Genomic DNA, 13,544 nt, shown 5'->3' with positions numbered 1-13,544 from the left:
TGAGATGTTTGCAAATTGTGGAGAGTGTGAGAATTTGGCAATGGAAGTTGAATTCATTCTTCTCCTCTTTTTGTACAGATAGGACCCAATACACAAACAAAAACAAACTCAACTACCTCAAGTTCACAGGCCCTACAGTTTGATTCATCACTTTGGCAGAAATGATTTGCTTCAGGTCTATGTCTGGTCTATATTTACAAAATATATTCCCAACGTCCACCTGTTTCTCTCTCCTTACAGATTGTCCAGCACAATTTTGGTTTCACCCATTTTTTTTGTTCCATCGTTTTATTTCCCTGTCTCTAGTTCTGATTTACATCCGTCCCATGTATTTCTTTAAAGTGAAAACTATCCAATATCATTGTCAACGAGATGGTTATGTACTGCCATGTACAGATCATTCCAAACGGCCATTATATTGGTATATTTACCAATTCTTAAAAATTAAATCTGAGGATGTATGCATCATTAGCAAAGCTAGCAGTTAGTATTTATTCTTAGTCTTAAGAAGGGTGCCTTCCTGACCCCCTGTGTGGTGATGCTGGTGTTCATTTGGTAGTACCAGAGTTATTTTTTAGGGACATTCCCTGATTAATCAGTGCCTTGGAGAGCAAAGCAACCTATTCATTCCCCATAGACTTATTCTGGACAGCAATATATAACTGCATGCAGAAGGAATTTTCCATGACAGAAACATTCTGGAACCTGTGCCACTCTCCAGCCAGACTTCCAAATAAAATATGTTTGAAAAATTCTTTCTTCTGAAGAGTTTGGACATGTTTCTAGAACAGATTCCAGAGATGGAAAAAATGAAATTACCAATTAAACATGGAAAAAGAACAAATGAATATCCCTTGCTCACCAGTTTGTCCCTCATTTTAACCCCCTTTTTTAATTTAATGTCTCTCATTCATGTTTTCTTTACCTCAGGTTGCGGCTATTCTCCAGTAGTTTACATTTTTAAGTGTCTTTGTTTTCTTCTCTAATTTGCTATTGAGCAAAACTGAACATTAAAAAAAAATCAAGAGAACGACTTTAAGGTTGCTTCATGAGAAAGATTCTTTTTCTGCCACCTGGTTACAAAATTAAGCACTGCATCTGAATTTACAGCTTCTGCCCACCTCAAATTCATAGAAACACCACACTGCGGAAGCAGGCCATTCAGCCCATCAAGTCCCTGACCCTCTAGAGAGCATCCCACCCAGACTCACCCCTTTATCCCTTTAACCCTGCATTTCCTAAGGCTAACCCACCAATCCTGCACATCCCTGGACACTATGGTTAATTTAGCATGGCCATGCACATCTTTGGACTGTGGGAGGAAACCGGTGCACCCAGAGGAGAACCATACAGACACAGGGTCCCTGGCACTGTGAGGCAGCAGTACTATTGAATAAGCCACCGTGCCGACCTGCAATTGATTGTACAGAGCACAGATCTCAAGGATACAGGTACAAAGTGATTAAGCTTCTTGGAAGAACAGAAATTGATCAGAGCACACCTGAAGTAAAACAGAGCCTCTGCTAAAAGAGTGGTGGTGCTGAGGTGAGTAATTCCTTGAGAAGGCAGCTAAAAGGGAGTGGTGATAACACAGTGCAGTGTTGATTACTGACCTTTGACTGGAGTTACATTAGCTTCTCTTGTTCTGATTCCATCCTGTTTACACAATGAAGCAATTTGATAAAAAATGCTTCATGCTTATCCGGAATGGCTACAGTGTATTTGTCAGTCCCGCATGGGATGGTGCATGAGGGCTGTAAAAAACTTTATTGATTAAAGCTCGGCCAATCAGAAAGCGGCTGTCTGCTCAACACAGCCAGTGACGCACCTAAAAATGGTGGCAGCAAATGGGATTCACCAATTGGCTGGTGGTGGCTATTCACATTGAAGATAGGCAATGGGGTGTGAAAGGGAAGGGAAATGGAATGTTGGCCTTTATTTATATGGCCTTTATTGAAAAAGGGAATGGACTATAAAGTTACAGAGGTTTTGCTAAAACTACACAAGGCCACAAGGCCAAGTCACAGCACTTACTGTGAAGAGTTTTGGGCCCCTTATCTAAGGAAAGATATAGTGGCATTAGAAGCAGTCCAGAGATGGATGACTAAGCTGATATCAGATGTGGAGATTGAGGAGATTGTGTGGATCAGACATACACTTGTTGAAATTAAGAAGAACCAGAGGGTTTACAAAAGATTTTCAAGGATGTTGCAAGGGTTGGAGGATTTGATTATAGGGAGAAACTGAATAGATTGGGGCTATTTTCCCTTGGAGGCTGAGGGGTGACCTTATGGAAATGGTTAGGGTGAATAGCCAAGGTCTTTTCCACAGGATAGTGGAGTCCATAACTAGAGGGCATAGGTTTAAGATGAGAGGGCAAAGATTTAAAAGGGACCTGAGGATTAACGTTATCATGCAGAGTGTGGTGCATGTATGGAACAAGCTGCCAGAGGAAGTGGTGGAGGCTGGTACAATTACAACATTTAAAAGGCATCTGGATTGGTACATGAATAGGAAGGGTTTAGAGGGATATGGGCCAAATGCTGACAAATGGGACTAGATTTATTTCGGATAATTGCTCAGCATGGACTAGTTGGACTGAAGGGTCTGTTTCCGTGGTGTACATCTCTATGACTGTATGACTTATTAAAACATGCAAAATATTTAGAGGACTTGAGAAGCTAGATGCTTAAAGGTTATTTACCATTATGGAAGAGTCTAGGATCCGAAGGCTATACCTTGGTACAAGGGGTCCTACATTTAAGAGAAAGATGAGGTGAAATTTCTTCTCTCAGAGGGTTGTTAATCTGTGGGATTATTTATCACAGTGGGCTGTCCAGGCTGGTGTGTTAAGTGTATTCAAGAGTGAAACATACAGATTTTTAATCAGTGGGGCAATCATGGATTATGGGAAAAGGCAGGATCGTGGAGTTGGGGATTATCAGGTTAGCCATGATCTCATTCAATAGTGGAGCAGACTTGGAGGGCTGAATGGCCTACTTCTGCTCCTACATTTTATGGTCTTACAGACAACTATTCAAAAAGGAATCTACTGCATTCAAGGCAACAGTTTCAGACTGTTCCTACTCCAGGGCTGTTGCTGACAGCAGGATTATTGTAATACATACTCCATGGGACTTGGTCGTTCCTCTGCTATGGGTTTGTGGATCAGCAACTGTTTTCCTGAAGGACCAGCAGGTCAGGGCTGATCAGTGGATTTTGGAGATGGATGGGGATCTTGCAAAATAAAAACCGAAAGAACTGCGGATGCTGTAAATCAGGAATAAAAACAGAAGTTGCTGGAAAAGCTTGGCTCGGACAGTTCTGAGAAAGGGTCACCGGACCCGAAGCGTTAACTCTGATTTTTTTCTTCACAGATGCTGCCAGACCTGCTGAGCTTTTCCAGCAACTTCTATTTTTGTTCTAGATATCTTGCAAGTTTACTCAAGCACATCTAGATATTAGGAAGTTATAAGCAGGACCCTACTCTACAGATTAAACACACGGGCAGCCTATACGATTGGGGAAGACTACACAAAGTCTGTGATGGGAATATGGTCTGTTTTCATTTCACGCCATATGTTCTCATTTTCCCCGCTGCTTTATTTGAAAGATCTCAAAATTGCTCAATTAAATTTCACTGAAAGTAGCAGAAGGTGGTTGTAAGGAGGGCGAAGGGAAAAAGGGGCAAAAGTACGAACACTCTGGTTGCTAAGGCCTCGTCATGGACACCAAGAGAAAGCTATAGCTGCGACAACCATACTAATACATCACAGAATAAAGGAGAACATTTAAACAGGTCCTTCAAGCTTATTAATAAATACACACCCTCTTGGCTATGCACAGCGTCCGGAGTCCATCAGTGGCGTATTGGTTTAGATAATTCTGCGTTTTGTTTCGGATTTTCCTTGCGCGTTTGCCTGTGCTAATCTCTTAAGAGTTGGAACAAAAGAAAGAAAAAGTCAATTCAGTTCAATAGGAAAGACGCCTCAGTAAAACTCAAAACATTAGAAAAATAATCGGATATTCAGAAAGGTCAGGGGAAATGATTTTAACCTAATTTTTCCACACGTCCGAGACACATAACTTTCTGTCAAGTTCCTTGCCCAACTCTCTGGAGCCACCAAAATCCAATAAATTAGCTGTTGTCTCGAGTTGGAACATGATTACAGTAGGGCCGGGGCTCAGGCAGTCACTATGTGAAACTGCTCCATTAGAAACACACGTTTTTAGGACAGAGTGTTTGTCACAGCCACTTTGTACTGGGTTCTCACCTGAGGGCCATGTTCCAAGTGACCAATCCCAGTAAATCTCGCTGAATGAAAAGACACAATTCAAACTCGTGACAAGGTGTACAGCTCCCCACCAAGCAGTGGTGCTTACTGTTCAATTCTAATTCAGGCAGTGGCGCCAATATTTCACTGAGTTGCTGCAGGAAGAAAGCACAGCCACACTAGGTGTCTCTGGCAACATTGGAGCTTCTTCACATTCTTTCAAATCACAAATATTTTTTCCGATTTAATGCATGGCTGGAAGAGCTTTTGGGTCTGACGAGAGAGAATCGATCAGCCTCCTAGGAGGTGCATGCAGCCATTGGGTCCTAGTAGAAAGTTACTTTTCCATTTCAAATTTATCCAGACACCTCTTTTCAAAATTCACTTTCAATGTTGCTCACACGCGGTATTACTTAAATTACAGCATGACTTTTATGATAAAGTTTATGTTACATTGGAACATGCTTCAATTGGACTGCACCAAAAGATGGGGAGAACCTTTGAGCTTTAAGCACAATGTGCATTTGAATAGTGCCTTTTACGTACGCTACACACCCCTTATATATGGGTGCGGGTTTTGGATGAAATTTTGGATCACAGGAGGTTGATCGACAGTTATTAACCCATCACATCTTGAAAGGATACACATACACTGTTAATGAGCGTACTTCATTCTGTGTTTAATGAGTCATTAAGATAAATAACAGCAACTTCATGGAAAACGTTTGAAAGCTTAAGTGAAAAAGCACTTTGTGAAGCTAATGCCAAACTGTGGAAATTAGCCAACAAAATGTGGCAGCTCGCAATTCATGGAATCAGAAGTATGGGTGGAATTTGATGTTTGAGGTGCAGACATGCTAGTAATAATTAGACATTGAAGTGGCCAACGCTGGGCCTCCTCCCTTAGAATAAGGACCCCAGAACCACAAATCCTCACATGCCCATTGGAATCTCTCCACTGGTGCTGGTGTTGCCAAGAACAGTGACAGCTGATGGCACTGCACTCATAGGATCATGGAACCCTATACTGTGGAAGCAGGCCATTCAGCTAATTGGGTCCATACTGTCCCTCTCAAGAGCAACCCACCCAGAACCACCCCCATTCCCCATAACCCTGCATTTCCCAAGGCTAACCCACCTAGCCTGCGCATCCCTGGACACTACAGGCAATTTAGCACGGCCAATCCACCTCGCCTGCGCATCTTTGGACCGTGGGAGGAAACTGGAGCACCCGGAGGAAACCCACGCAGACACAGGGAGAATGTGCAAACTCCACACAGCCCGAGGGTGGAATCGAACCCGTGCTGTGCTAACCACTGAGGCACAATGCCGCTCAGAAGAAGGGCATCAGGCCACTGGAGAGTGATAGTGGGATGGGGAGTGATTGGAGGGTGGGTGGGTGTACGAGTGGGCATGCTGGTCAGAAGACAGGGTGGGGACAGCTTGCAGGAGATGCCAACCCCCTCCGTCCTGTGTGGACGTTGGCTCCCTGAACCATCCTCAGAACCTCGCAAGCGAACTCAATAGGGTAAGCTTCTCCTGTGTGATGACTCCCCCACTGCCTCTGGGTGACTACCAGCAGCAGCAGTGAGACAGGACAAGGCTGCCCCACCCTGAAATTAATCATGTGGATGCGGAGAGTAGACAATGCCCCCGCATATGAAACACGAACTCTTTTTTTGGGGTGAGAGGGGGCATTGAATTCTGCCCAGGGAACCTGAGAGAGCACACTACCTCATATTTGACTGCATGCCATATCAGTATCGTGCAGGAACAGCACATGGGCACCTAAACTGAAGTGTGATTAGATAATGGGGTGGTTTGTAATCAAATTGAATGAGGCCGTCGTGCTGCGGTTAACCACAAATTACAGAACAGAGACACTGCCAGATGTGTCCCCAGTGCAACCACGTTTGATCCTCTGCCCTACCCCCAGCTTTCAGATCAACACTGGCTCTGTCCTTTCTGCTCCACCTCAGCACGGCTTATAACTAATGCACCATATCATTGTCAAATACACCAGACTACGTATAATGCCAAGATAAATACTGCAACGGGTTAGCCGCAAAATAAAAACAAATTTCAAAATACATACAGAGGAGATCAAGCAGAAATCCAATTGAGATGCTTGGAGTTGAGGTGACATGCAAGAATGAATTAATTGAATGCACATATCCCCTTTCGTTATTGCTATCACATCCCATGCTCTCTATATTGCATTGTAAATGAAAGTCATTTACTTATCAAAAAAGTCATTATTTTGATGTTTAGGTCCAAAAGAGGAAAAACACAAAGGATTTCAAACCAAGACCTAAACTTGGGCACAGTGGCTCAGTGGTTAGCACTGCTGCCTCACAGTGCCAGAGATCAGGGTTCAATTCCACCCTCGGGTGACTGTCTGTGTAGAGTTTGCACGTTCTCCCCATGTCTGCGTGGGTTTCCTCCGGGTCCTCGGTTTCCTCTTATAGTCCAGGGATGTGCAGGTTAGGTTGATTGGCCATGGGAAATGCAGGGTTACAGGGATAAGGTAGGGGGGGTGGGTCTGGGTGGGATGCTCTTCGGAGGATTAGTGTGGACTTGATAGGCCGAATGGCCTGCTTCCACACTGCAGGGATTCTATGTTTGATACTTAATGTTCCTAATACTGCTTCAATTGGATAATGTATCATTGATAACTGCAGTCGGATACTGCACCCACAAATAGTTCATTAATGATTTTCAGGGGGCAGGTTCCAATCATCCAATTCCTCCCTAAAGTCACTGTGGTCACCTACTGGACCTCCCCACTGACTGGTTGGAATTGGAGAAGCTCAAGGGGAGATATGGTGGAGGAAATCTTTTTTCGGTAAATAAAACCAGTGGATTTCGTATTCCACAAGTGGCACCGTAGTAAGAGGTCGGTGATTTAAAGTAATTTGCAAAAGAAGAACAGGGTCAATTTCCTGATCCCCATCCCCAAATGTAGAGGATTGGTCAGAACTTGAACATGGCCTGGGGGCAGATCTTACAACCAGGCAATCAGACTGGTACTCACTAAGCAGTAATTTGCAAGGTTTTGAGGGTAAACAAGACTAAACTGATGGGCCAAATGGCCTCCTTCTAAGCTGTAACGTGCTATACTTCCATGAGCCTGACACAGTTCAGTGTTAGGCTGTAAATCTGAAGCGAGGAATGCAGAGCTCACGGGCTGCAGATGTTCTTGTGGGCACCAGCAAGATTGGAAAAGTGCTTTCAATCACTTTGGTGCAATATTAAACATGGGTCTCCGACGTGTGATGTTCAAAGGTAGTGGAAGGAATGATAATGTGGAGTCAGGTGGAGAGTTAATGATGAAACCCTGGGGACACTCTTAAAATGCTATCTATCAAGATTCCAAGGCACCAGACTGGAGATTTAATTTTTTACAACCTATTCACTCACTACAACATTGATATTGATTTCCCAGTGGAACAACAAAGTGATTAACAAGGAGGGCCAAAGAATATGAGACTGAACAAACTTTCACACACTGTATGAGTATCAGGACTGAAGGCTGTGGCTGGTGCACTGACATTATTTCCTTTTCGCTCAGAGGTTTGTTTAAGGATCCTTCAGTTTAGTGTTGTCAAACCTTATTAACAAGTAAATGCAACCCAATTTGTAAAGCCACAATATTGTATATTGAAACAAGATATGCCTATAGGTCTAATTGTTGCTTACGTTAGCACTGTGAATGCTTCAGAGTTTCTTCCAAAATCCTCAGGGTGTCATCACAACACTACACAGTAACCTAGTAACTGTCTCTAGTAACCAGGGGTCTCATGCAGATGAAATTTCTACCAGATCCCTGTTTACGTCCCGAGGGGAATGTTTGCCATTAATATTTATATTGAGCAAAGCCATAAGATTTCTGGGCCTCACAGTCACAACTGAATTCACGAATGACAGCAAATGCAGTTTCCTAAAGCATGCTGTCCCAAGCAAACCACACGCACACCAGTGTGTTTCATAATGTGTTGTCAGTGAAGCACTTGCTTTACAGACAGAATTAATGGCTCTTCTACAGCTGTGACAAATTCACTTCTTGTTTAATTAAAGTAAAGGCATCGATCAGCCTGGGAGAAAGAGGGAACCGACAAAAAGGGGCTGCGAAACTGAGTCACAGCTAGCCATCTCCAGGACCCTGAATGCCTTTCAGTGCGGGATACGTTACGATGTGGAGGTGCTTGTGTTGTAATGGGGTGAATAAAGTCAGAAGTTACATGACACCAGGGTCCAGTTCCGAAACGTCAGCTTTCCTGCTCCTCTGATGCTGCCTGGCCTGCTGTGTTCATCCAGCTCTACACCTTGTTATCTCAGATTCTCCAGCATCGGCAGTTCCTACTATCTCTGGACCAGGTTACAGTCCGACAGGTTTATTTGAAATCACAAGCTTTCAGAGCGCTGCTCCTTTGTCAGGTAAAGTCCTGATGACGGAGCAGCGTTCCGGAGGTTTGCGATTTCAAATAAACCTGTCGGACTGTAACCTGGTGTCATGTGACTTCTGACTAGGATACGTTATGCAGTCACCCTGAGAAATGTCTTCAACGTCTCTCCAATCCCACGTTCACCTCTCACTCTCCGATCCCACCGCCCCCACCACCCAGACGTGAAGGAATGGCAAGTGGTTGAAATCTCACCGACTAAGTGAACCGACGACTCAAATATGAAGTTGGCATCCCTCCCTCCGACAGGTCCTGGCTGACCTGCTGAAGCTGACCATCACTTTCCCTTTATCGTTTCAGATCTCCAGCAGCTGCACCTTCCCTCCCTCCGTGAATGACACTTTGGAAAAGTGCTCGAGATTGCTATTACAGAGGGGGAGCGGCAAGGCCCTTCATGAAGGGTCTGGGCCCGAAATGTCAGCCCTCTTGCTTCTATGATGCTGCTTGGCCTGCTGTGTTCATCCAGCTCTACGCCTTGTTATCTCAGATTCTCCAGCATCTGCAGTTCCTACTATCTCTGAAACAACCTAACTATTCTAATCCCATTTTCCAGTAATTGGCTCATAGCCTTGACATTGCAAGTGCACATCCAAATACTTCTTCAATGTCATGAAGGTTCTGCTCCTACGACCCTGACAAGCAATGAGTTCCAGATTCCCATCTCAACGAAAGGGCTTCTCCCCACAGCCCCTCTAAACCTCCTGACCTTTACTTTAAATCTAAGCCCCCTGGTCATTGATCCCTCCAACAAGTGGAGAAGTTCCTTCCTGTCTACACCAGGGAGGAAACGTATGGAGTGGAATTGTGCGTTCCAAAGCACAGAGTATCCTTTTGGCATGATGTAACAAAGGAGAGCAGCACTGAGGTCTAGTTAAATGCTGGTCTCATGACTCAGGTGATGCCCTACAGCAATTGGCTTTGCTGTTCAGTTGCCAGGCAGCAATTAGCTCCAGGCAAAACTGCTCACATACTATCAGCAGACCTACTGAGACCAGTTGTGATACACAGTTCGTAAGGACTAGGTCAGGTCACATGTGACGTTGCTAAATTTGCCCATTCCAATCTGGGGCCAAAGTACTTTTGCATTCTCTCCGATGTATTCGTAAGCCACTGGCTCCTTGAGCCTGCTCTGCCATTTGGTAAGATCGTAGCTGGTCGTGGTTGAGCCAAAACACTGAATGTTCTCAATGAGTTAAATATAATTCTTAGTGCTAAATGGACGAAGGGTATGGGGGTAAAGCAGGAAAGGGGCTCAGAGTTGAATGGTCAGCTGTGATCATATTGAATGGCAGAGCAGGCTAAAGGGCAATTAGCCTACTCTTGCTCCTATATTTTTATTTAATGAGCTTGCCTCCACCACTCTCTGGGGAAGAGAATTCCACACACTTGAGATCCTTGAGAGAAAAGATTTAGTCTTATCTCTGTCTCCAATGGGAGATTGCTTACTTTCCAACTGGGTCCCGTTGTCTAGACACATTATTTTGGGGAAAAAATTCTGACCCTTCTGAGGAAGGGTCACCGGACCCGAAACGTTAACTCTGTTTTTTCCTTCACCAATGCTGCCAGACCTGCTGAGCTTTTCCAGCAACTTTGTTTTTGTTACTTTTTTTGGGGGTCCCTGATAAATAAACTGACCACATTTCCAGCTCAAGCAAAGTACATGCACTGTCATCCCTGTCCGACATAGTGCTTATAAAAGTAAAGGTGATGGTTACTTATAATTACAAACAAATTCATCCTCGTGTTATCTTAATGGAGGCATTCACCTCATTTAAAATGTTGAGTCTTTTCGACACTGCTTATTAAAATTTACATCAATCCAGTTGATTTATTTACTTAGAATCATCCCACTCATCAATGTAAGCGTTACCCTTACCTACTTAAGGCATTTGGGTGATCAGAAATCATTTATAGCAGATTTTTCCCCGCCTTTTGGAACAATCAGCAGTTGCACATTGGAATTATTTCTTTAAAACATTTCCTGACCTGAGGGCATCCCAATACACTGCACAACCAATTAATCACTTTCTGATATGAGTCACTCCTGTAATGTAGGAAGTGCAGCAGCCAATTGCACCCAGCAACTTTGCACAAACAGCAATGCGATCATGACCCATTTGTGATGTTATCTGAGGGACAGGTATTGGCCAAGGCACCTAGGGATAACACTGCTCCTCTGTGAAGGCATGCAATGGCAAATTTTATGGCCACCAGGTTTCCAAGTTCATGTTAGATATTACCCCTACTGTATATTACCCAGCACAGAACCCACCATCCGAATCTACTTCAGCTTGCCAAACCTAAATGGATAGAATCCCTACAGTGTGGAAGCAGGCCATTCAGTCCATACTAACCTTCTGAAAACCATCCCACCCAGACCCACTGAAATTCCCTAACCCTGTAACCCTGTATTTCCCCATGGCTAATCCACCTAATCAATGCATCCCTGGATGCTATGGGCAAATTAGCATGGCCAATTCACCTGATCTGCACATCTTTGGACTGTGGGAGGAAATCGGAGCATCTGGAGGAAACCCACATAGATGCAAGGAGAATGTACAAACTCCACACAGACAGTTGCCTGGGGATGGAGTCGAACCGATGGTGTGAGGCAGCAGTGTTAACCATTGAGCCACCATGCCGCTCCAAAAAGCACTCGCCTCCATCAGAAACACTGGGTCCTGTGGAGGGATAGGGTTTGAGCTATGGGCATTTCCAGTTTAGGAATTCATCATAGCAGATAGGTGGAGAGGAGACGTACAGGTCAAGGAGGCGGGGATGGAGCCAGTAAAGGTGAGTGTAGGTGGGGAGTTGGGATGGGGGTTGGTCAGTTGAGGGAAGACGGACAGGTCAAGGAGGTGGGGATGCGGCTGGTAGGTAGGAGGTGGGGGTGGGGGTTGAGGTGGGAGGAGTGGATAGGTGGGAAAAAGGATGGACAGGTTTGGGAGGTGGGGACGAGCTGGGTTGGTTTTGGGATGCAGTAGGGGGAGGGGAGATTTTGAAGCTTGTGAAGTCCACATTGATACCACTGGGCCGCAGGGTTCCCAAGCGAAATACGAGGTGCTGTTCCTGCAACCTTCGGGTGGCATCGTTGTGGCACTGGAGGAGGCCCAGGATGGACATGTCGTCCAAGAAGTGGGAGGGGGTGTTGAAGTGGTTCACAACTGGGAGATGCAGTTGTTTGTCACGAAACAAGCGTAGGTGTTCCACAAAGCGGTCTCCAAGCCTCTGCTTGGTTTCCCCGATGTAGAGGAGGCCACATCGGGAACAGCGGATACAGTATACCACATTAGCAGATGTGCAGGTGAACATCTGTTTAATGTGGAAGGTTTTCTTGGGGCCTGGGATGGGGGTGAGGGGGGAGGTGTAGGGGCAGGTGTAGCACTTCCTGCAGTTGCAGGGAAAAGTGCCAGGGGTGGTGGGGCTGGAGGGGAGTGTGGAGCGGACAAGGGAGTCACAGAGAGAGCAGTCCCTCCGGAAGGCAGATAAGGGTGGGGAGGGAAATTTATCCTTGGTAGTGGGGTCAGATTGTAGGTGGCAGAAGTGGCGGAGGATGGTGCGTTGAATCCGGAGGCTGGTGGGGTGGTACATGAGGATGAAGGGGATTCGGTCTTTGTTGTTATTGTGGGGAGGGGGTATGAGGGATGAGTTGTGGGAAATGCGAGAGATGCAGTCGAGGGCGTTTTCGACCACTGTGGAGGGTAAGTTGCAGTCCTTTTAAAACGAGGACATCTCGGATGTCCGGGAGTGGAGTGCCTCATCTCGGAAGTAGATGCGGCGGAGGCACAAGAATTGGGAATAGGGGATGGCATTCTTGCAGGAAGCTGGGTGAGAGGAGGTGTATTCTAGGCAGCCGTGGGAGTTGGTGGGCTTGAAATAGATATCAGTTTCAGACCATGCAGGCGGTGCACTTTTTAAGATGCATGTATGGCTACACAAGAATCTTAAAAGTAATGCAACAAGTTAGAGGAAACATTAGACACCTGTATACATCCCACTCCTGACATTCTACAGAGGCGGCATGGTGGCACAGTGTTTAGCATTGCTTTCTCACAGCGCCAGGGACCTGGGTTCAACTCCAGCCTTGGGCTACTGTCTGTGTGGAGTTTGCACATTCTCCCCGTGTCTGCGTGAGTTTCCTCTGGGTGCTCCAGTTTCCTCCCACAATCCAAAGATGTGCAGGCTAGGTGGATTGGCCATGCTAAATTGCTCCAAGTGTTCAGGGGTATGTACATTAGGTGGGTTATGCGGATGGGTCTGGGTGGGATGCTCTGAGGGTCGGTGTGGATTTGTTGGGCTGAAGGGCCTGCTGCAACATTGTAGGGATTCCGTAATGATGATAAGCTCTCGAGAGGAGATGGAGGTGTGCAAAGTGAGATAGATAGGTTGAGTGAGTGGATAAAATAAATTGGCAGATGGAGTGTAATGTGAGTAAATGGAAACATGTCTGCTGTGTCAGGAAGAATGTAACAGCAGCATTTCATTTAAATGGAAAGCAATTGCTCCAAGGTACAGAGGGATCTGTGTGTCCTGGTACATTATTTAGAAATAGTTAGTGTTCAAGCAATTAGAAAAGGCAAATGGAATATTGGTGTTCATTGCTAATGAAGTGGAATATAAAAGCATGGGAGGGCTTTTGTGGCACAGTGGTAAGGTCACAAGGCTTTGGTTCGAGTCCCACCTGCTCCATAGGCATATAATAAAATCTCTGATAGTAGGAACTGCCGATGCTGGAGAATCTGAGATAACAAGGCGTAGAGCTGGATGAACACAGCAGGCCAGGCAGCATCAGAGGAGCAGGGAAGCT

At 45.3% G+C, this 13,544-nt stretch overlaps 1 protein-coding gene across 1 annotated transcript in view; it reads right to left on the bottom strand.

Annotated features, from left to right (window-relative positions):
* The window catches only part of atp10a (ATPase phospholipid transporting 10A), a 209,487-nt gene that overhangs the window by 82,322 nt on the left and 113,621 nt on the right, over positions 1 to 13,544 (bottom strand). The window contains exon 11 of the mRNA XM_048597761.1: positions 3,829 to 3,932. Within this exon, the coding sequence (XP_048453718.1) occupies positions 3,829 to 3,932 (104 nt within the window). The remainder of the gene's footprint in view (positions 1 to 3,828; positions 3,933 to 13,544) is intronic.

Source organism: Rhincodon typus, chromosome 6 (genome assembly GCF_021869965.1).
Source record: "Rhincodon typus isolate 14 chromosome 6, sRhiTyp1.1, whole genome shotgun sequence".
Classification (NCBI taxonomy): Eukaryota; Metazoa; Chordata; class Chondrichthyes; order Orectolobiformes; family Rhincodontidae; genus Rhincodon; species Rhincodon typus.
Note: the sequence above shows the minus strand (reverse complement) of the source record. Positions and strands in the feature narration are given on the sequence as shown.